General features: G+C 33.6%; 1 protein-coding gene across 6 annotated transcripts in view; it reads right to left on the bottom strand.

The window, feature by feature from the left end:
* Nucleotides 1–24,498, bottom strand: part of KCNH7 (potassium voltage-gated channel subfamily H member 7) — a 405,071-nt gene extending 380,573 nt beyond the window's left edge. For all 6 annotated transcript variants that reach the window (XM_016146430.2, XM_016146424.2, XM_016146425.2 and 3 more), the window contains exons 1-2: nt 24,167–24,498; nt 22,284–22,514 (exon numbers count right to left, since the gene is read on the bottom strand). In XM_016146430.2, coding sequence (XP_016001916.1) covers nt 22,284–22,514; nt 24,167–24,242 — 307 coding nt within the window. In that variant the 5' untranslated portion in view covers nt 24,243–24,498. The remainder of the gene's footprint in view (nt 1–22,283; nt 22,515–24,166) is intronic.
* Between the last annotated feature and the right edge of the window lie 496 nt (nt 24,499–24,994).

Genomic DNA, 24,994 nt, shown 5'->3' with positions numbered 1-24,994 from the left:
GGATGTAAACTCAGAAACCAGAGTGTGCATGCTTGCAGAGCAGAGATAGACTCTTCTGAAATAAGTAGAGTGTAAAGAGGTGAAAGATCAAAGGAGCTGGACCACTTCGTGGGATGTGTACAAAAAGTCAGTGTGATCATGATAAGAAGTTAACTTGGGGGCTCCAAAACTACTTATCTTACAGAAAACAAAATAGGAAAATGAGAGTCTATATAAACACCTTTTCAAGAAACTTGTTTCAATTATGTGAGTATACAGTATAGAGTCCATGGGTATGAGTGCATGTGTGTGCATGTACTATGTTACAATATAGTGTTTTCTTTTGTCATGGTTAAGAAATATGATAAAAAGTAGGCTGCAGAGTAGAGTTAGTTTCTGGGAGACCTTCAAAGTTAGCAATATCAACATAGACTTTAGAAAGGAAGCAGAAAGAGGATGGGATGCCCTTGAATATTTTGAGAAAAGAAACAGTTGAAAATAGGGCTAAAGTGAGATTAGACTGGTAGTGAAATACAAAGATAATTGGAATGAAGGTGAAATAACCATTAGGCATTAGGAAATTATAACTGAATAAGGGTGAATAAGCAGTTCTACAGATTAGAGTTAAGAAGTCAAATTGCAGTTAAGAAATCAACAATAACAATAAGCATTCAACAATAATAATAAAGAATTAAGATCCAAAGATAATAGAAGATGAGAATCAAAAAAAAAAATAGTCAGAGGGGAAGGATATTGCAATATCAAGAAAAATTGTTACCTGCCCAAAAGTTCATGTGTCCAATGCTTCAAAAGGCCAAAAATCAAAATATCAGAGTTTGGCCTCAGGAAAGGTTTATTGATCAAGAAGATGTCAACTGAGAAGATGGGGGTCCTAGCAGTTCCTCAAATCCATCTTAAAAGAGTAGAGTTCAGGCTTCTTTTATGTCAGAAGGGAAAATGGGAGGGACTGTTTTGTAAAACCTCAAGCTCCAAGCAGAATTTTTCTACTGATTAGCATGTCCAAAGCAGGAGCTTTTAGCTGGAAGCCATCAGAAAGATGCAGGCTTGAATACGATGGAGACAGAGAGAAGGAACATTTCATTCTGTTACAATATGAGAAATAAGAGTTGTTTGGAGTATATTATAAAGAAGGGCAGATATCCTTGGTGACCTTTGGGAGTGCAGTTTCACTAGGACACCTAGGATTCAAAGATTTCTGAGACTTGAGGATGAATGGAGTGGTAAGAAAATACAGAGACATGGTAGAAAGAAGAAATCTAGGAAATCTTTCATGGGAAGAAGTGGAGAAAAATCAGAGAGTAACCAATGAGAAAATAATAGATATCTTCTCGACTCTCCCTCTGCAATAGGCAATCATCTCTTTGCATGTTCAAAGTGACAGCACAAGGACTATGGAGAGAAGGGATTGGAAGTGAGAGGGTAAATCAGAAGATATGGAGGCCTATGTTGTTTGTTAACATTAGATTGCATTTCTCCCCAGAGCACAAGCAGGCCCAGAAATAATTGAAACATGCAAGCCTTCAATTCAAAAAAAAAAAGGTAGATAACCCTAGATGAACATTAAAACCAAATTTGCACTTTTCACTTTGCCAGAACAGTACATCAGGTGCGTTCCTCTACTCCTGTATACACAATAGTGTCACTGAACAGTAGGAAAGAAAACTTTATTAGAGGGGCTGTAAAATATCAGACTGCCATCAGGAGTGATTTGTAAGGCTCATTAAAACTTGGTGAAACTTTTAAAACCTTTAGATCAGCACTTTATGTCCATCGTTCACTCTCTCCCAATTGTTGACGGGAAGAGCTATAAAGGCACTGAAAGGCTTAATTATTTCTTATTCATATCAACCACTGCTCACACAGCTTTAAAAATTTAATGAGTCACCTGAATTACTCTAAACTTTGTCATTACAAAAATTTGATTTTGATAGTATTAGTATTCTTTTACATTTTTACATACCATATATGACAGAAGTATTTAATAAGCCATGCCCTAGCATTATTTGGAACTTTGAAAGTAGAGTTGTAGTAAATTGTCTTATCAGTAATATTGTCTCTTTCAGGACTGCTCCATTTACTAAGAAACCTCAAAGCAGACATAATAGAGTAATTAACAAAAATTCCTAACGTTTTTCTTTGAATAGCTGATATCAAGACAGAGTCAGGTGCGCTGTAACAATTCAGCTACAGTAAAAGAAATAGTGAGTCATTCCATCAATACATTTTAATAATTGTAAATACAATAACTTATTTTTCCATATACAGGTGGAGTAATCTATTTCCTCCCAACAAGTAAATCCATCCCTCACATAACTACTCTAGTGAATCTTCTATAGGAGGAGAGAAAATTACTATACCAAGAATGAAAATGGCTTAACACCAAGTAGCCCCTAGTAGTATCCTTTTCAAATAATTTAAAAAACATGGTGTGATACCAGAATCCTAATGAATATTAAGAAATAATGTTGGATTTAACTAGTTTCTTTTTTCATTCTAGACTTAAAGCAAACAACCATCCTAGTTGCACTGTTCATACTAAACAAAAAAATTCACATACGTAAAAAATAGTATATAATAAGAAGTCATATAGTGATATACATGTGTATGACATATACGTATGTCATATGTATATGTACACTTTGGTAATTGTACCCAGTATATCCATTTCTGTTAATAAAAATCCCCAAATACTGTATTCTTTTGTAAACAGCAACTAATTATGACCTTTGGAATGCTTCCTACACTACCCTGGCTGTACCAGACCCAGGGTAGTGTGGGAACCACACAACCCAGCTACTACAGGATTATCCAGGGACCTCCAGGAACCTACTACAGCCTGCCCTGGCTGGCTCCCTACCTTTCTGGAAATAGTATTTTCTGGCTCATGGCCTGTTCAGTCTAAGCCCATATTTTACAGATAAATTTTATTTCATCCCTCTCCTCATGTAAGTTAAGAAAAGAAAGGCCATTATAATCATCAACTTTAAAATTCTTTCTTCTTCAATACCATATATGTTTTTTTAGCGGCAAATATACTGTTTTGATTATTTCTAATGAAAAAGAGTAACAAGATTTATATTGAAAGCTACTTCAAAAATGATGCCCTCCTATGTTTAGATTTCTCAAACACCTTGTACTATGTAACATAATAGTGGATGAAAAAAGACTAGATTATCGAAATATTATATTAAAAAAGTTTTTTTTTTACCTAATTACCATTTGGGAATTAAAGAAAAAGATGATTTTGGGGACAAATAGATCACAGACACTTAAATCTTTGAATAAAATAGTTAACATGACCTTTAATGCTATTATTTATTCTATTTTAAAAATCGAGACAGAAATACTTCAACATCACATATTTACAAGTAAACTGTCAAAGTAACAAAGATATTACCAAATGAAGGTAGCAGCAAATGGAACTGTGTTTTCAAAACTCTGACCAAACACTTATCCTCTCAAGAGATGGGGACTTAAAAAATCGAATGTTTCGTTATTTTCCACAACTGGACAAATTAAGAGAGCAGTGGTCAAGGAAGAGCATGTAGAAAGAAAATATCATCACTGGGGATTCTTTAATTGTCCTTCTCCCAGTGTCCTCTTAGGCACAACTGGGGCCAAAAGGACATCCTGCAATCATAGCCTGCAGGATGCTGGTGCTTTGAATATGTGGTAATCTCTAAGGATTATATTCTGAAACTACTCAGAAAAACACAAACTCCGGAAGTCTAGCTATAACTAGAATATACTGTCCTCATTTAATTTTTTTTTCTCCACAGTGACATGAATTCTCTTCATGGCATAGATAAGTCTGGATGATGATAACACTTCTTTTGGATAGAAACACAAACATTCTCCAAAATGATTTGCAGCATCTCATTACCCAAAACTACCTGTGAGAGCTCATAAAGCAGAATAAATCAGATTCACCAGTTTAAAAAGATGTGCATGCCAGTTTCATTTCTAATGTCCCTATAAGATGCTCTGTGAGACGTGAGTTCTCTTAGAATATCGCAATATTATTTTATGGCAAATAGTGATGCTTTACTAGTTTAATATATGGTACAAATTTTTTCATCTACTATTATGTTAAATTTGTACCATACCTTCTCAAAGGCTTATAGGTTATATTGGGAGAAAAAGATGTCACAAAACGTGGTTTAAAAAGCATGAAAAAAGGAAATGAAATGCTCAATGAAAAAATAAGAAGCTATAATATTGCTCAAATTCAATGAGAAATGCTGATTTGAAATTCAGGCATAGCGCTCCTCATCTTCAATAAAAGGAAACTAAATTTTTATTGATACTTGTAAAAAAAATGCTCATTTGAGAGCATAAGCAGAAAGACAATGCTTTTACCATATAATGGGAAATCAAGCTCTATTTTAGAAATCAGAAGACATGGGCCCTAGTCGTGATGTCAAGTAAGCTTGGGCAAATTGCTTGCCCTTGGTTTCTAAGTTTATAAAATAAAGGTTGTTAAAAGAAATTAGGGGACAAAGTTTTAAAAAAAAGGTGGGGGGGAAGAGGCAGGAAGGCAGGTGGGCAAGCAGGAAGCTGGTTAATTGGTTAGCATTTGGGGGACAATTACTCTAGGCCAAAAACCATTGGTGCACTTCCCAGAAAGCATAATCTGTGATCCCAGTTCCTTATCATCTTAAAATTTTTTGATTATGCAGTACTTCATCTCTAGATAATATTGTTTTAAATTGACTCACAGGTGGAAATGTCATTATTCTGTTTTCCATGAGGCTGAATCTAGTAGCTTCTTCACCAGAGAGATGGAATGTGGAAGGCAAAACAGGCGCCAAGTATTAGCTTCTACTTCTGGAAAAGTAAATCTGTTGTTTGGAACAAAGACTTGCTATCAATAAAGGGGAAGTTCTTTCATCTGTGTAAATGTCAATATATGGTTCTCACACAACAAGATAAAGTGAATTCCAGTGCTGCCGCCTTTGTTACAGAGACAATTAAGGTGCCCTGTTATCCATTATTCATCACTCTTGCCTTCGCTCCAAATAGAACAGTAAACAGAGCTAAGGGATAAATATTCTTCACACTGAAGAATTCATCTTTCTAGGATCCAGGTGTCCAGTCTCTGATAACCCTGTTGAACTTGTACTTGTCAGAGATTTCACTGGCATGTTTTTTCTGTGTGTGTGTGTGTGTGTGTGTGTGTGTGTGTGTGTGTGTGTGTAAAGCAGTTGCCTTAAAGCAGTTTTTCTGCCCTACTCACTCTCTTCTATAGGTCCATATACCTGTTTTCTTCTCACTTCACAGTTTTGTTTCCCTACATTTGAATCTTTCCTCCTTTATTTTTTTAGCCCTTTCTAATAACTAAGTAGGAAATATAAACTTTGTCTTCATACTCTGAAAATCACATTTTTTCCACGGAAAATAATCTCTCCAAATACTTCTTAAAGACCATAGATTATAATTTAATGTTTACTGCAATTAAAGGAGAAGATATATCTACTAACCCTTCAATTTATTCTAAACATGCTGGTTCACTTTATAATTAGAAGAACAGTATCATCAAAATGAAGTATCTTTTTAAATGAGTGGTTTTAAAGATTCTAAACTGATAGAAAGAATCAGAATGATAATGTTAAAAAATGAGACAAATTTTTTATAATTCTTTTATAAAGATACAAATATGTGTTCAATGATCTTTAGTAGTCAGTTTCATGACAAAATAATTATGATGTAATTCAGTTCTCATTATGTTAAATATGAGCATTCTATTATTAGAAAAACCTTATCAAGTAGTGCAACCATATGTACACTAGGCTTTAAGTATGGTTTTGCATTGATTTTAGACTATTAAATATAAAGAATAGAAGAAAGTGAGAAACAGAAAACTTGGGTCAGAATGTCTTGATAGATTATGCACGCTGGAAAGCAAAATGGGCAGCAAGGATTGACAACTGAGGAAATCTGGTTGTCCTTTATGTCAGTCTCCTCAAAGTCAATAAAATGTTATGTTTGCATCTCAGACACATCTGTCTCAGCTGTAGCAGCCACAAATAAACATTTATTTTAAGACATATTTATAATTTAATTTTTACCATCACTTGGGTGCAGCCATACTAATCCCAATATAACTATACATTTAAACGTGATCTTTTTTTCAATCTTCAAAGAATGCTTCATAATTCTAGATCACTATTTTGGTAAAGAACAGATGCATCTGACCACATGTAGCACATATATATTTTTTGGATTATATGATTAATTTTCTTATAATCCCTCCAGATGAAAAAAAAAAAAAAAAAACCCACTTGGAAATTTGCCCTACCACAAAAAATAAATAAATAAATAACTTTCCTACCATTCCAATTTCCTTCCTTTACTGATTCATGTTTTGTTTTTGTAGAACAATTTGAATCTGCATCAGAGAAAAACTGACTCTAATTAAAATGGCCATTTCTGCCCTTTCTCATAATAGAATTTTGAAAACTACAAGTGAAAATTTATAGAGGATACCTTACTATGAAGGGCTCACAGATTATTGAATACCTATTTGCCACTTAAAAATAAAAATAATGCTTTTAGACAAAACAGAGACATCATTTACTAATGTAGGAGAGGATTAAATGTAGTTGGTTTAGATATAGTTTTAAAAAGATAAAATATTCAATTTAAAATTAATGAACTATCACTGTTACAAGAGGTGAAAGTGAATAAAAAATAGACCTATATGTAATAAAATAATAGATTGATTTCCTTTGAGACATTGCTAAAATCTGAGAGGTAACTGGGGAAAACAAACAAAAATAGATGCTAATCAAATGCACAGCCTTTATTTCCTAAATCATGAAAATAAATTCTGGTTGGTACTTTAGAACATTACCAAGATCTTTCGACTTTGAAAAAAAAAAAAAAACAGAAAATGAGCTATGGACTGTGATTTGTACTGCTATGATGAAAATCTAATCAATGGAATAGTAAATATAATTCTAATTCCCCTAAACAAGAAAGTAAATGCCCAGAATTTAAAGAATGTATTTCCCTTTGATACATTATGTCTTAAATAATTACGGTATGGTTATCAAACGAAAAAAATAGTCTGATTCTGAAAGTAAATAGTAATTTATTAAATTGAGAAAAAAATTGTATACATTGAAATGCAAATTTAGGTATACAATTTGAGTTTGGACCAATATTGAGATTCATATAATCAATACCCCAATCAAGATAGAGAATAAGCCCATTACTCCCAAAATTTCCTGTGTGCTCTTGTAGGAGTTCAGAACAAGCCACTCCAAGATACACCTCAGTTGTATGCAAATTCTCATAAACTGGGGGCAACCAAAACCCTGCAGGCTCAACACATTTCTGTCCCCTGCTTTACTATTAGGAGAAATTTAGACTGAGAGCTTGGCCCACGATATGAGTTATTACCAGAAATGACTTTTTGCCTATCTATATGGCAGGGCAAACTAATAATTCCTGAACATATACTCTCCCTGCAATTATGCTCTGAAGCCACAAGGTGCAATCTTTTGTATACCTCAATTTCCTTTTCTGTCTCTGAATCTCTCATGTATGTGGGGTCTTTTACTCTTTCATGTATGCAGAGTCCACATACATATGTATGTAATTAAAGTTGATTATTTTCTCTTATTAACCTGTTATGTCTATCGATTAGTAGATCAACCTAAAGAAACTTGAGGGTACAGGAAAGTTTCTTCCTCCCCCATAGTCCCTTCTGGTCAATTCCTATACCCCTTTCCCATCCCACAAGCAACACTGTTTCGATTTCTATCACCATATATTCTTTTTTTAATTTATTTTTTGCTCAATATATTTTTGGAGAATCATTCATATTATTCTTTTATGTCCATAGTTTGTTATTGTTTTCTGCTGATCAATATACATTGATAGCCACACAATTTATTTATCTATTCACATGTTGAAAAACATTTAGTTTGTTTCCAGACTTGGACTATTATAAATAATGCTGCAATAAACTCCTCCTACTTAATAGACATTCTTTAGACAAAAAAAAAAAAAATTATACATAAAGTCAGGTTAATTTTATCACAGGTTTACAAATAGACTAACACAAATGACTAAGGCCTGATAGTCATAAGTTGGAAAAAAAGATGGCTGTGCAACACCCTGTGCACACCCATGCATTAACAGATTCTAAGACAAAAATCCTTTACGGGGTCTTTGAAAGTAAAGAATACCCTATAAGAAACCATTGGCATTTAACAATGAACTCAATTCTTACCTTTAGTACTTTCTGTTCTCCTGACTTAACTGTGGTTCACAAAGCAGTTGAGGTTAATTAGTTTACTTTTAGTTTAACCTTCAAATGGTACTTACATAGAGATTCATTTGTAGTTTTATTTCAAAGAGGTCAGCAGGTGCAGTATTCTTTAGAAGAATTCTGACTCACTTCTCCGAATTGCAAGTTACTGTCTTTGTCTACAGAGTAAGCATTTTAGACATCACAAGGATGAGTGGATACATTTTTAAACTCACCAGTTTCAGGAGGCTAAAAAATGTACATGAAAAGTCTGTATTATGGGATGGTAGACATTTTGAAAAACATCAGACACGTATTTTGGTACATTTTTTGATTCAGTCACTCATGCTGCTCCAAATTTCCATTTGAGCACAATGCTCAGTGAGCATATCAACTTGATATGAATTTTTAACCCTATTTTTTCACATTTTAAAAAATTATTTTATTTGTTTATACTTATATTGCACTTACTGGGTACTAAGGCTTGTTGTAAGTGCTTTTAAAAGTATAGTCCTTAAAAACCTGTAAGTCAGATTCACTTATTATCATAATCTCCATTTCACTGATGCTTAAGCTGACGACAGGCTAGTCGGGTAACTTGTCAAAGGTCACACAGAGAATATGTTCAGGATTTAGACGCAGGCAACCTGACTCCAGAGTCCATGACCTTAGCCAGTATGCTATGCTCCCTCTTTATCAACCTTTTCAAATAAGCAAGAGATGACTTCCACTTTATGGAAGAGATAACTGCCTTATGTTTTAATTCATTAAATTAATTTATTTAAAGAAACTATTTGCCTTATGTTTTGATTCATTAAATTAATTTATTTAAAGAAACTATTTGTAAAACAGCTGCTTTTTGCAAAGCACTGAATTAGGCACTTGGAAAACAGATTAATTTGACTTATTTCTAAAACACCAGAGGTAGATAAGTGTTTGTCTAATTGTACTTAAGAGAAAATTGAATCCTCCAAATTTAAAACATTTAATATGTGAAATCCGTTTACAATTTACACTTTTCTGTCAAGATGTGCCGTGACTCTACAGATATGTACACTGTATGTGTCAGGAACTTTACATGGACAGGAGGTGTGCTGAGGCGATACAGTAGAATTTTGAGGTGTACTCTGAAAGAAGACAATGAACACTTAAATCACAGCTTGTTATATCCTGCATGTGTAGTCTTGGGAAAGTTTATTAACTTCATCTTTTCAATCTTCAAAATGGGAATAATCAAATACCTACTTTATAAGATGTTAAGAGGACTGGGGTAAAAATGAGATTTTTATAAGTACTATCATACTGTAAATGCTCAATAAATAATAGTTATTATTAATATTATCTAAAGTATTCAAATAGCAGTATTATCTAACTCATCCCAGTTATAGAATAACATATAAATTGCCACTGAGAAATAATTTAAGAAGCTCAGTCTCTGAACTCATTAGCAAGATACCAGCGTGCATCAATGTAAATAAAATAAAATCAACAAAAAGAATGCAATTCCAGGGTCTATTTTTTTACATGAGTTATGCTTAAATTAGGTGTGGGCATGAGGAGTTATTGATTATACCTGTTCTGAAACAATAACATTGGTAGCAAGAAGGTTCTACCTGAGTATATTATGATGTCATTACTTCAAAAAAAGTTTTCCGTTTTTTGTATTTTGTGGTTCTTGGAATCTTTAACAGAAGGTAGCACATAACACTTCCGCTAAAACAAAAATAAAATGCTTGGGATTTCTTTTGTTTGTCTTTTCCAAGTATTCTGATATACAGCTAAAGTAGTTAAAAGGTTAAGATTCAGCTTTCTCTCTCTCTCTCTCTCTCTCTCTCTCTCTCTCTCTCTATCGATATATATATTTATTTATATATTTATATTTTTTTTTTTTTTTTTTTTTTTAATTTTCAAATTCTGTAACCTCAGATATTTCAGCTAAAATTTCTAAGCCTTCTCTTCTGGGAAAAAAATTAATGTTACTAGCAATTTTTCAAATGTCATATAAGAAGTATTTATAGAAATACTCTCACTTATTCTTTTATACTTGAGATTCATTTTTGTTTTTGTAGCTGAGCAATAGCTCAACCAGACATTTTGCTTTATTTTTCTGTTATTGAAGAAAAATTAAGAATGATATTATAAAACCCTTATTTGGTAAAAATCTTACAGAACATAATTAGTATCCCACATGTTTTCAAAAACTTTAGATTAATAAAATGGACTAACAGATTTCTTTTAAATGAAGTATTCTCCAGAGGGAAATTCATCACTGAAGTTATTGGAATCCTTTAAAGAGTCAATAATTAAAATAAAATATTGTGTAACTCACACTATACTCACATTGTTGTGAATATATTTAAAATAATGAATGTTGGTGGGTATAAAATTTCAGTAGGACACCTTCTGCTCTCTCTAGAAACGTGAAGTATAAAAAAAATCAAGTCTTGAAATTTCAGAGCAGGGACTAAATAGAAGCTGGCTAACAGGGCAGTTGAGGTTGTACATCATTAGAGGCATTTTTTTGTGTGGTCCTTCATTCAGGGAGCAAATTCTGAGAATTGCAGTCTGGGAATTCATAAATTCTACTGAGCCTTGGTTAAGTGACATTCATTATAAAGAACACCTGGAGAGAAGACCCAAGAATTGAGTCACAGCTAGCGAGATCAGATTACCTGCACTCTGCATGTCTTGGTTAAGTAAGGCAGCCAAGGAAAAAACGATTTTTCCCTGAAGTCATTTTGGTAGCATTATATTGGGATAAAGTTAGTGGTTTATCTAATAGTATGATAAGTTTCTGTTACTTATATGTTTCCTTACAATTATTTTTAATTTTCGGCATGTAATGACATTTATGACTTACAAGTACATTTCTATTCTGTTGCATGATATCCTAGCCTAATGCTTATTTATAACAAATGTATTACTTTCATGCCTTTCACTTTGAATCTGAGCAAAACTATAAAATTAATCAATTATATGTATATATATTCAGATGCAAACTACGAAATAAAAACAATTTTTACTAATCAAGATTGTCATCATAATCTACATAAATAAGAAATACTAAAAATAACAAACTCCAACTTATTCCAAATAAAAAGGAGAAAAAGTTCACGAAATGCTACTAAGTGGTCAAAAACTGGTCCTAGTTTCTGAATTTGAGGCTTATAAGACTGCTAATGAATTACTGAAATGAAAATGTGAATGTAAAGAGTAGTTTTTGGAAGAGTTTTTGTAAGACCCTAGTGTGGCGGGTGAGGTGGGGGGCATTCAGTCCTAACAATCAGCTATTAGAGAGATTCCCATCAGTCCTTAGGTTTGGCAATACTGAACAATTTTCTTTAAATAAGAAAATAAATTGCCCCGAATATGTTCCTCGTGTGTTTTTCAGTAAAGATTATGAGTTAAATTCAATAATTAGACAATAAGATACTGTTTTTATTGGGTCGACACATATTAAAAAGAATGCCAAGATTTACTACACGCTCTATGTGTGCAATTAAATGCACTGTCATTTGGAGTTTAATTTGACAAGAGGTATCAAACATCTTTAAGATACACACACTGTTTGACCCAGAAATTATACTTCTAAGAGTATACACTAAGGAGAAAAATAGTGCAGGTGTGCAGGATGATTGTACAGGTTCTTTGTATGTTTTTACAATTGTGAAAAGGTGGAAATAATAAAGTGTTCAATAATAAGGCATTGCTGGTAATATTTTATTTTCTTTAATGTAATATTCTGTGGATATTAAAATAATTTTCAAAATGTCCATGTGTTAAGTATTATATAATCATTAAAACATATATATGTTTGGGATAAATTTCTCAGAAAAACAGGCTACAGTTTGGTATATATAGTGCTATTCTGGTCTTGTAAAAAAGTGTGTGTGTGTGTGTGTGTGTGTGTGTGTGTGTGTGTGTGTTTATAGAAAAATAATAGGCAGAATGCATGCTATCATTTTAAGAGTGGCTATGTCTTGGGTTCAAGATTATAGCTTTTTTAAAATTCCTCCTCTATATTTTCTAAATTTTTTGACAGTAGAGTTAAATCACTTTGAGAGAGAGTAGAGATATTAAGACTTTGTTGAGGTGGTGAAATCCTGTATCAGGATGTGACTGATGAAGTGTCTGCTGATACCATACAGACTTTACAATCTCAACACATGACTCTGGGTTTGAGAAAAATAATGAAATGTGTGGGATAGCCAATGTAAGTATGAGGTTGTTTTCAGTGTGTGGAAATAGACAGCAGAGAAAGAAATCAGAATAATTACAAGGTTTTATAAGTGTTTTATTATGTGTATTCAACCAAAGATTTCCCGAGAGGGCCGGAATGGCTTGTAAAATTGCAGGGATTATTATAGAAACATGTAGACATATTTTTTTTTTCTTTTAATGGCATGTGAATGCCCCATTTGAATCAGCTCACTGTGTAGGCATTAAGGATCTATTTGGACTATCCTGACCATTCAACTATCTCTTTCTAGCTAATTGAAGGATGATTAGTTGTTGTGACTTTTTAGAAAGAGCTACAGGTTATTAAATATTAGAATAAATTGCTTCATAGTATATAAACTATATGGTAGCCAGTTTTCAAATCGTTCAATTAATGATGAAAGTTGTTAATTTTACAACTCTCAAATTAAGTAAAATGACTGACACAGGAAGTTGAATGAATAAATGAGGCTTCTCTAGAACCTGCCACTTGACATGTTCATTAGTAAACAGGTATATTCCTGGGTTCTTTTAAATTTATTTCTACTCTCCTTCCATTTCCTCTTTTTCTTTTAAATAAATGCCTTAATAAGTCCCCTCAAAGAGTTCAACATTGAGTGAAACAGACATAAAAATAAAATATTATAAGATAATTCCATAAGTGTTCTAATAGAGACAAGGGGCGGTGGGAATGTTAGGAAATGTGGACGAGGTTGCCTGAGGGATTTAGAGAAGATCATGCAAAGGAGAGAGGAGGGAGGCCTCTGGGAGACGTACAAAGGCCAAGATAGTATGGTATGTGCCAGGAACTGAGTCTGACATTTGGCCCAAGGTAAAGAAAATTGGAGGTGTTTTGAATTAGTCAGAGACTCTTCACATCAGTGAATTTATGATTTCCCTTTTAAATACCAGTGGTGAATTTGGTCAAATCACATAATTTTTTCAGAAAATAAAACTTTGTTATGGGAAAGGAGAGGATAAGAACACAATAGAGCTTTTGCTATCTGAATCACACCACTGTATGAATTTTTTTCCAAACTTCCTACATAAGGACTACACAAATAACAGACAAGAGGCACCTTAACTAAAAATATCCTTCAAATATAAATTGATCATATCATTTACAGGTCAAAATGGGGACACTTTTAATAGTAAAAGAAGAGTTCCATTAATAATTATGCAAAAATTACAGGCATATGTTAGCTATTCTCACTCTATTGAAATCAAACATCACAACAGAGATTCATTTTGAATGATACAATTCTGTTTAAAATACAAAATACCTAAGATAAAGGTGACTTCATTTACCTTTAGGTGTGAATTTAATCAATCAGATTTATGCCTAAGATAATCAATAAATCCATGATTTAGAACTAGAATTAGGACATATCAAATAGGGTAGGATGAGGCAATAAAGATTGCAAGTACAAAAAATCGAGATTGTAAACCTCATCTCCACCTTGCCTTGTGATCATCAGTACTTAACTTCTCTGAACTTCAATTTAATCTCAAAAATAGGATAATATCTACTCCCAAAGCTGTCACGTCATGAAAATCAGATAAAGTAACACAGAAAGAACCAGTTACAGAAATAGAACTCAGTTAACACCGGTACTTTGGGAAGAGATCTAAATTAGGTAGAGGGCTATATAGTCCATGAAATATGATCATGGGAACTGGAACCTGAGGAGCACATGTATGTGTGTTAAAGACCTAAATAAATGTATAGCTAAAGATCAACTAATTAACACTATTAAATAAAATGAATGGTGTATATAGAAATTTTTAGTAAAACTATAAGAAATTCTAACTAATTTTGCCAAGTAAATGGGAACTTGATTAAACATTAGTCACAAAATATATAATATTTCATAGCTCCAACATTAATTTTATTGAATTGATGTGATTAATTAGTACATTCGAAACCTTAAGATTGTGATTTTAATATGCAGTCTTTTCTAACACAAACGGATTTTTATTATTTTTAACATATAAATACCTATTTATCTTGTCCTAAATCTTTTTATTTGATCTTTGAGAAATTGGTTATGATACCACCATTGATTTTATGCTTTAATTTTTGTCATCATGTCCAAAATATTAGGTCATTAATACATATTTTGCTGAATAGAATTAAGAAGGGTGTTTTGAGCATAGAAGTCAATAGTCAGTATGAAAAGTGACAACCATTCTAAGTTGTCTTGAACCCATGCAGTTACTACATGTTTCTTAAAACCAATATTCTAAACATGCAAGAATTAATATACAATCAAAACAAAGGACAACAAATAGAAACACTCCTAGTAATCCTCAAGAAAGGAGGAATAAAAACAGAAAAGGCAACAATAAAAACAACAATGGTGAGATTTCACCTGTTGTAGCCACATCTTCTAGCTGGTCATCTCAGAGGAAAAAGCAAGTAAACAAAAGCAGTGAGGCTTGGGCAGCTTTGCCATGCCCTGCTTAGCACAGTCCAGTTTGAGACCATTTTTAAAAACTAACCAACTAAAGGCAGAGATGTACCCACAGTCCTCTCCCACTCTTCCCCCAATTCTTACCCACTAGGCAGCAGCCCAAAGTAAAAATTATTATGAGGCAGTCTGCAAAACAGTGGAAACAGTGGGAACCATGACAAGGAGAGTTTGTATGCATTTTGACCTACTTTAAGAGAGGGAAGGGCCCAGGGAGTTACCACAGCCACAATTTGAGATGTCCACAGAAAAACTACTTTGATTTTCTCAATTAGATATTTTATATAAATTAAAAGAACTAAAGGAAGATATAAAATGTTCAGTCATGGAGGTAAGAGCTTGGTACTGGGTTTTTTTTCATAATCCACCTGTGACAAGTGGCAATTTGACCTTCTTAACTATTCAGTAAGAGGGCACATTTCCTCGATGGTGATCTATGTCTAACTGCTGCCTGATTCTACTGCTTCTCAGTAGTTCAGTACTTTTGTTAAATGCAGACAGCACAGTATGTAGAGAAAAAAACATTCATCTGACAATAATAGCTGTTAATAATTACTTTTTATTTTAGTAAGCCAACTTTATTATTTTAGATTCAACACTCATTATTGAGCAACCCTGAAATCAGCTTCATTGTCAATTAAGAATTTTCGAGAAAACACTGAAAGATAAAATGCTTTACTAGATATAAAATGCCAATACTGTGTAACTTATGTAGTGAATAGAGTGTCAAAGACAGCAATGAATGAAATTCAGAAAAGAACAGAACAGAACTTTGGGTTTGGCTGTTACATAGAGTATTGTTGGAGACACTAGTGAGAGTCATTTTGATTTGGTGTTGAGTGAGTGACATTTAGATAACTGGTTAATAATTCATGGTTAATGGCTTCTTTGTAACTTTTTATTAAATATTTTTTAGCTATTTGTATAAGTACAAATTATGAAGATGATTTAATACTTTAGCTTATTAAGCAAAAAAAAGGCCATTAATAAAATTAAGTTGAAAATTGTTCTTAAGAACATTTTAGAAGTGTTCCTAAGAAAATAAGAAAATCAAAACATCACACCTTCCCTGTAACTCACTTTTCTCAGGATCTCCTGATCTCAATCTTCTTTTTCAAACTCTATGATACCATTTCTCATCCTTTCTTTATTTTTTATGCTAATTGAGTGCTAATTAAGCACATATTTCATACTAGGCTCCTTTCCATACATTCTGGATATAGAAATTAATAAGACTTGGCATTTTCACTGAATGAGCTAAGAAAAAAAGAACAGATAACATTAGCTATAATGATATGTAATGATATATAGCACACTCCAGATGCTACACTGGAGCTGTGAACCAGATATTATAGAGACACAAAGAAATATTAATTAATGTTCTGGAGAAAGCACAGGGGGCATCAGGAAGGACTTCATACAGAAGTCTTTCAATCTGTTTTTGGAAGGGTGATAATGTTTCTTTAGGGTAAGAAGCTGAGGGAAGGGCAATTCATTCTGTTTATTATGGATAAAGAAAAACTTCTGAATAGTAAGCAAAGACTTGGTGACATTAAAGTGCATGGCTCATTAGAGAACATCTGAGCAGTCAATTGTTATCAGAACATAAGATTTTTAGGAGAAATAGAGTTGGGATAATATTCAATAAGTTGGTATTTACTGAGCACATACATGGGCAAGCAACCATGCCAAAAATACTGCTATGTACTTTATTGTACACAACATATTAACTCAGCCTAACAAAGTAGATGTTATTCTCCAAGTATAGATCAGAAAAGGAAAAGCTGAGAATTCAGCTGATTGCACTAAACATACCCTACTGAAAAGCCAACTGAAGTCAACTTTGAAGGGCATTAAACATCCTACTGAAGAGTCTAAAACTTTATCCTGAGAGTTTTAATGAATTAAGATAGGTTTTTAAACCAAGCTAAGACATAAGTGCATTGAGCAGCAAATATGGCAAAGTTGTTAAGGGCTCAGGATTGACCACTTTATGAGCTGTGTGTGATTTTCTAAGTTACTCTTGCCAACTCTCTCTGGGTCTCAGTGTTCTTCTCATAAAAATTTGAAAAATAAGAATGCGTATCTTATAGTATTATTATAACCATTATTTAATGCATGATATTCAATGATGCATGGCTCCAATAAGTCATCAAGTTGTATAATTCTTATTTCACAAGTAGCTCTCTGATGACATTGTGGAAAATGAATTGGAAAAGGAGGAAAACTTCAATAGTTAATATTCCAGAAGACAGATTAATAGAGCTTCAACTTGGCAGTGCTGGAGAAATGGGGGTAGCACTGGGAAATATTTCAGATGTAAAGACTGAAAGGGATTGGTGACCAATTAAGTTTAGGGAGGAGAGAGAGTAAAAAAAAAAAAACAAACAAACAAACAGAAAATGACCTTAAAGTTTCAAGTTTAGGTAGCCAGATGAGTGTTGATGCCTTAACTTTTAATACTCCAAGTGCTATTTTCTTTTGATTCAACACTCCTAGGACTCTCCTGGTTGCTGAATGTCAGTAATTGATTTAGTGATTTTATTTATAGCAAAAACAAATGAACAAACAAACAAACAAATAAAAACAACCTTGGACACCAATAGAAGCCAGAGAAACCAGTTCCTCCCACTAAGTCTAGCCTATGCAAATAGCCCTAAACTGCTCCTGATTTCAAACAGGAAATAACTGAGCAGTTATCCTTCAAGCGACAGACAACAGGCTTCTCTTTAGCACCAGAACTGCTTAGACGTATGGTCCAGTGGGTGGTGAAAAGGGACTGATGAACAGAGCCCAACCATAGTTTTAGGACATTTTGTTTTCATGGGACAATACTGAAATAAAGTTTACAAATTGTGAGGAGGAGAGTTTCTTGAGAATTCTGATTTTATCAACAAATACAGTTGACTAAATTTAAATGCTATGCAATATCTAAAGTCCACAAGATTTTAAGTTTAGGTATATAAAGGAAAATGTATTTTAAGATTACTGTTGTTACAGTAATATTCTACTAGGTAGAACATAAAAATGTATAAATACAAAGGTAAAATGAATACCAAAACAAACTCTAGGTAAGATATTCCCTGAAAATATTTCTTATTGTTTGTATTATACATACATAAATATATTTCTATTCTAAAAACTGTCTATATATCTACTACACAATTTAAAAATTAGAAGAGGTGAATATTTTACATGTCATATAATTTATATAAAGCTATTAGAAAGCTTATTTTTGAGGTATTAAAATTTTTAGTGAACTACATTGTTTCCTTAAAAAGTTATTATTATATAAAAATGACAAAAGGTGACAGGAAATATACAAAAAATAAGTTCATATTAGAGTTGGAAGAAGAGTGGTAATTAACCTTAAATTCTGTTCTCCGTTTATATAAAAGCTTCTTCATTCATACCCCATATACGATTTTTTCTTTAAAAACGATTTTACAAAAACATTTTGGGAAGAAGATAGTAATGAACATTAGTCATTCTATAATACAAATATCCTGAAAGCAAAGATCAGTTTGTAGCTTCCTTTTCATCTCTTCCTATTGTTCTTCTAGTACCTAAAACATTACTTTAGAGAAAGGTGGTCCTCAGTATACATCTTCACCTTCACTTACAACAACATAACAATTTCTGTAAAGTCTTTCCAAATTATCAAACCAAAATCGCTTTTCAGTTTAGTTGAACCAATCGCTGCCTCAGGAAATCTGTCCTGGTCCTCTCATGACCGGTGCCCTGTCTGGACCTGGTACCGGTCTAGATCAGAAAAGAACTTCCCTCAACCCTTTCTCATCCTTCTGTTCTTTGAAAGCAACACAAAGATAGGAATATTTCATTTTTTGTTAACAAAATTGCCATTATACTATGTTTCAAAGCACAATGGCAAAAATATAGGAATACTCAGACCTCTAAAAATAATGCATTTTAAGTTTTCTTTTCCTACTGGGTTAAGACCTTGATTTCTCTTGGAAAAATTCACTTTGATCTTCCAAATGTTTAGAGTTGTGAGACAATTTAAGGTAAAAATCCTATCTAAATATGGCTCAAGTGAATTACCACTTCAACTAGCTAGCTGTAAGCCACGACACACCCCAAACAAGATGAGCAATAAACCAAGGGACAGTTGATTAACTAAAGCATCCTTTTCTGTTTTCTTACAATTAACAGCATCTGCAAACTATAAGCTAGTTAACAACTGCAGTGTTTGCTATTTCTCAATCACTATTCCTAAAAAATTGTTTTTAAAATGAATGTATTACCTTATTAAAATACATGCTCATCTTTATATAAACTTCAGCACAATTATAGTTTTGTATAATTAGAGTTTTATGTCAAAAGATTTACAGCTTTATCACCTCAAGTAATATTTCACAGCTGCCAAGAATGATTTATGTAATAATGACTTAAACTGTAAAATAGAATCCTCAAAGGAAGGGCTGTCAAATATTCCTACTGCAAATAACGAAGTTTTAAAAAATTGATATTCTGGTAAATAGCAAGTCCAATTGTACCTAGTAAAATCACAGAAAGTAGCATAGTAGGAAGTGTGGGTTCACAGTGGTGATCGTGCAGCTAACCATGTACCACATCAGTGTGAACTCATTGCATAATCATGGGATTTAAACTGCTTAGAAAGCCTCTGGCAACTCTGGAAAACAAGCTTTCTTAAATAATGCCATATTCATAATTTTGCTACTCCAATATGAGTGATTTAAAAAAGTGGAAATAGAATATCTCAAGTTTTTGTTAATTTGCTCATCATGCTTATTATATCACCATTCATATCCTTTGAAATGCTAAATAAAGAATAAATAAGTAAAGTAAGTATTTACCATATAAACTTAAGAACCCAAGAACTTCTCAAAAGTAAGCAACCTCAATAATAAAGAACTAAGGAAACTTTGAGAAACGAAGCAATGAAAATATTGGCAAATTTGTCCCTTTCAGCTTTTATAAATGTAGAGCGGCTGTCAGGTGTCTAAGTGGTAAGACTTTCAAAGCATTTGAACTTTACAAACTCTGACTGATTTTGCAGTTTCCATGTAAAACCAATACACTCTAAAGATTCTATTCAAGGTATATAAACCAGTCCCAAAAACACAAATTGATTACCCTCAGAGAAAACAAGCCTGACTGAGTCTTCACAATCTAAAGTCATTCAAATTAATCTTTTTCTTTGGAAAAAAAGGAGAAACTTGACCTATCACCTCATGTTTCCCAAATCAATGAAAGCAAAATAGGCAACGTTTATCATTAACTCTAAAGATACACAAGTTCCTACAGACTGACATCTGGAAATGAAGCCAAAAGAATCAAAATCATCTCCAAAGGTTGATATTTGTATACCTTAAAAAGCTTCCAAATAAAATTCTTTGTCCAAAACAGGGAAGTTCTAATTTGTATAACCAAGCAAATCACTCAGATAGGAAGGTTAACATTAGTCAATGTACCAGCTTCTTCACTGCAGAAATTTTTATATTCAAGTTTGTGATTCCATATTAAATTGCTTTTTAAAGGTGTTTTGAGATTATTTTACACACTCCCATTGTACAAGTTAAACTAGGTTTTAGAACATCACCATTCCATTTGCAGAGTAATAAAGAACAATTTTGATTTGAAAACAGTATCTGAAAAGTATAGTTAGTATCTAAGTAATCTGGACAGTCCAGATGCATTTTGTACTTTAATTCTGAAATGTCCCAGGAAACACAATGAACAAATGTAAACCAAGATAACATGCGCTAACCACAATATAGAGTATGTCAACATCATGATAAATATTTAGGTAGAAAAGAATGTCAAAAATTCAAATTATTAAAAAAGTCAAATTGTTGGCATCAGATACACATACAAAAAAAAAACAAAACAGTTGCATTTGGGTAGTGAAAGCCTCAGTCCAAGAAATGCTTTCAAGACAACAGAGCAATTAAGCTATTTCTGGTATGGCAATGCTACTAATTGAAAAATGGGAAGAAAATGAGAATAAAAACAATCTCTATGTTGGTTGATAATCATATGTTTTCATTCCAGATTCATCCAAAGTTATATAAGCCTGTTCTTCCAATCATACCTTGTTATGTATACTGACGTTAAGGAAAGTCAATGTTAAGGAAAATCCAGTAGTTAAGAATTGTATATTTTCTATTATGAGATATTTAATTATGAGAAAACAAGAGGAAGAGTTAAGCATTTTCCCTGCTAAATTTGTTCTCTGTATTTTACCAAATGATAAGTCATTATATGATATAGGCTATAACACATCATTCATGTATTCATTTTCAAAACTTGAGTTACCTAAAAATCTGACTAGATACTCTTCTACTTCACTAATTTCTGTAAATGGAATAAAAAAATTGCAATATCAACAACCTTAACTATTACATGCATTTTAAATCTATTTATTTTATCTCTAAATTGTCAACTATCATTAAGTGTGCATATTTGAAAATGGGTATATCTAAATATTCATTACACATATCCATGTGTGTATGTGTGTGTGTGTGTGTGTGTGTGTATAGTGCATTTAATGTATGCATGTCCATTAAATGTGTATTTTTTGAGAACCCTTAAAAGTCTAACATATTTATGCTACCATAACAAGCCAGAAAGAAAAAGTGTCCTTGAAGTTAAAGTATGACCTTATATTGGAGATGCTAGTTTTGCAGCAGCTGTAAAAATGAATATCAATAAAACAATATCAAAATTCCTTTTCTCCATTTTGTTTTTTGGGACAAATATTGGATAAATGAATGGTCTTTATTATTTGAACACACAAAGGTTTATTAGACCAATTTTAGAAGATCCTATATATCATCCTTAATCTTGTATAAAAATGAGCAAAAGAGAAAAGAGGTGTTGCCTATCAAATTAAGCCGAAGTGCCAAGATATTTATAACTGTAGTAGTTTTGGTTTCAGATATAGAGTTTTCAACAAGACTTTGCTTTATAAAATATTTTCAAGTTCAAGCAAATAAAACTCTGTATTCTCCTACCAAATACATATCAACGTGACCAGTAAAAATAACGGCTTTTTTATTATTATCTATCCAGGGGAGAGAATAAGACTGATCTGTGGCATTTTGCTCTCAGTGACTTTAAGTTACTGCACTTTTGAAGAGTACAGAGTATATCCTCATACAAAGAAGAAACTGTTTCTACTAGTCCACTAATGAGAATAGTCATATTTCTTGAATCCTAAAATACCATAAAGCATGCATATATTTACACCTGATTATTTGAGGCTTTACTGCACATGAACTTTCAGTAGTCAGTTGTTAAAATTTTATTTCAATGGAATCAAATACAAGAAATCCAAAATAGATAAACTTTACCATTTTTGTGATAGTAAGTGACCTCCACTTTCCTCTCCTCTGATCCTAGCAATGCCTGGGCAATTTGGGCAATATCATGCCTCTTGGTCTCAGGTCCATGGAGAAAGTCGCAGGTGCATGGCTTTTGCATGACATCTGGCCTGGAGAAACCAGTCATCTCACAGAACCCATCATTGCAGTAGATGATGGCACAGTTCTGCACTCTGGCATTTGCGATGATAAATTTTTTATCTGTAACAAAAAGATAGTAAGGTATCTTTTTAAAAGCTTCATTACAAGAGCCTCATAAACACTGGAACAATTTTTGCATAAAAGAAGACTTGAAATGTGGGTACTTCCCAAATTCCTAAAGGTCCAGACTTTTAAAAGAAAAAAAGAAAAAGAAATACTTCAAATCTAAAATTAATGGTCCTGAGTAGTTTTAACACAAATGTATTAAGGAACTATTTTTCAAATTTTGAGAATGTAATTTCCCAAATAACCTAGCTCTCAGTCCCTCTAACTCCCTGGGGTCTTAATGCACACTCAGACAATTAGCTGCCCCATTGATATTTCCACGATGCCATCTAATATTAAGTGAATTTTTTCAAAGCCAAAACAGTGAAACATTTTGTACCTTTCAGATTTCTCACTTCAACCTTGGCCCTTAGAGTACAACTTTTTCAAAGTAGTTGTTATTCTTAGATTTGGCTTTTCTCTATCCCTCTAAGGCGCACAGCATACATCATGTTAAAATAAATGAAACTATTAGCAATAAAACTATTTCACATTAATTACTAGTCCAACAATGTAAAAAAGTTCACTTTTTCATAACATATATTTTCCAGAAGATAAAAATATTTACACAGACACATCCATATACACAGTAAATATTATGTTAATACTTTTTCACTTTTACTTTGGGAGAACCTTGAATTTTTTGTGTAGTAGTAGGTATTTTAATATAAAGAATGTCTTAATTTTGATCACAGATTATATTTACTATGGATATACAAGTTTATTTTATGCACAAGGTACTATATACTCATGATCCTAAAGGCAGTGCCAAAATATTACTGCAAAATATACAACATAAATGTGTGTTGACTTGAAGATGTCAAATAACCATTACAAGTACAGGATTTAAAATTAACAAATTTATATTAGAATAATGTATTACATATAGCTAGTCCACATGAGAATATTAAATTTCTCTGCATTCAGTCTTTGTGAGATTTACTTCAATTTTTGTTTCTAGGTGGAAATTTAAAGGAATAATAAAGGTACAGAATTTTTTTTTTTTTGAGTAATGAACTGTTTACACTGCAAACCAGCACGAAGTAGTATTACTTTTTCCAAATTACCCTGCATGAGACATATTTGCATTGATTCAATGCAAAGTTAAGCTTCTATAAACTAGCAGCAAGCAAGCATCCCCGTCAGACTACAGTCTTGTAATTTAACCAAGGTAAAATATAGTTTGCATGGCCATTTACAACGTTGCTACCATTTACATTCTCTTGTCCCAACAGAATTCTCTGCTCTGCTTCTGACTTTCAAAAAGTCTACAATAAAACAGCCTCAAAATATAAACCCGGGTTATACTAGTACGTTCCCTTTAAGATAGTAGAAGAGTAGGACATTAAGTAGCGAGACAGATAATAGAGCGGTGGGAGAGGAGGATCAAATTGCCTCCTATAATGGAGACTATAATCTAAAATGTAAATTAAAATTAATATCATAGGGAGAACACTGTCTCTGCCATCCGAACCCCCTGGCTCGGTTTCACAGCCTCCTAACTTGACAGAGCCCGGAGTTGCCGGCTCCTAGCTTATCAGCAGCGGATGCCAAGTGCACTATCAAAGCAGAAAGCGAGGGAGAGAGAAGAGAACAAATGAACTTACTTTGCCCTTCAAATTTCCGTATGATGGTCCCCAAAAATGTGTTTTGTGGCGCCACATGCCCCCTGCGAACAGGCATGTTGACCCCGGTCTTCCGAGGAGCGCTCCCCGCGAGCTCTGGAGTTCTCCCGGGATCTCTCCTCCGCTAGAGCCCAGGCCAGCGCGCGAGCTGCTCTTTGTAGCAGAGCATCCTCTTTTGAAACCAGAAATCTCTTCCCATTAGCACCACTTCTAGACACCCGCTTTCCCCACCGGAGTCCAATCCGTTCCCTTCACCTTCCGGACTGCCGCGGGTGAGAGGGTTTGGGGGTGGGGAGAGGGAAGGAGGCGGGGTGAGGGGAGGCGGCGGGGGAGGGAAAGAGGAGGGAGCGGTGGGGGTGGGGTTGGGGGAGGGGGCGGGGAGTCACAAGGGCAATCGATCTGTTTCTCTTCTCCCAAACAGCGCCAATTTCCCAGTGCAAATGGGCTTAACCTGGAGGTTGCCCAGAGCTGTGAGGATAGCTGAGGGGGGGATGGAAGACTTGTGCGGCTGTTGCAGAAAAGGGAGGAAGGAAAGGAGCCTGTTGGGGGGCGGGGGGGGGGGGAGAATTGACGTTTCTATCCCCGCCCTCTCCCCTTACACACACACACACACACACACACACACACACACACACACACTCAACTCACTCAAACACGCACGCTCCCTTTATCCTGCGAGCTTGGGCGCCGCCACAGCTCGGATTACTCAAGCGTGCTTTAGCGGAAGCCTGCCAAGAAATCTCCAAAACTCAGTGACAAACAGCTACTCTAAGGAAGATGATCTCCACAGGCGCCAGCCACAGGCTTCAT

Source organism: Rousettus aegyptiacus, unplaced genomic scaffold, assembly GCF_014176215.1.
Source record: "Rousettus aegyptiacus isolate mRouAeg1 unplaced genomic scaffold, mRouAeg1.p scaffold_m13_p_2, whole genome shotgun sequence".
Taxonomy (NCBI): domain Eukaryota; kingdom Metazoa; phylum Chordata; class Mammalia; order Chiroptera; family Pteropodidae; genus Rousettus; species Rousettus aegyptiacus.
Note: the sequence above shows the minus strand (reverse complement) of the source record. Positions and strands in the feature narration are given on the sequence as shown.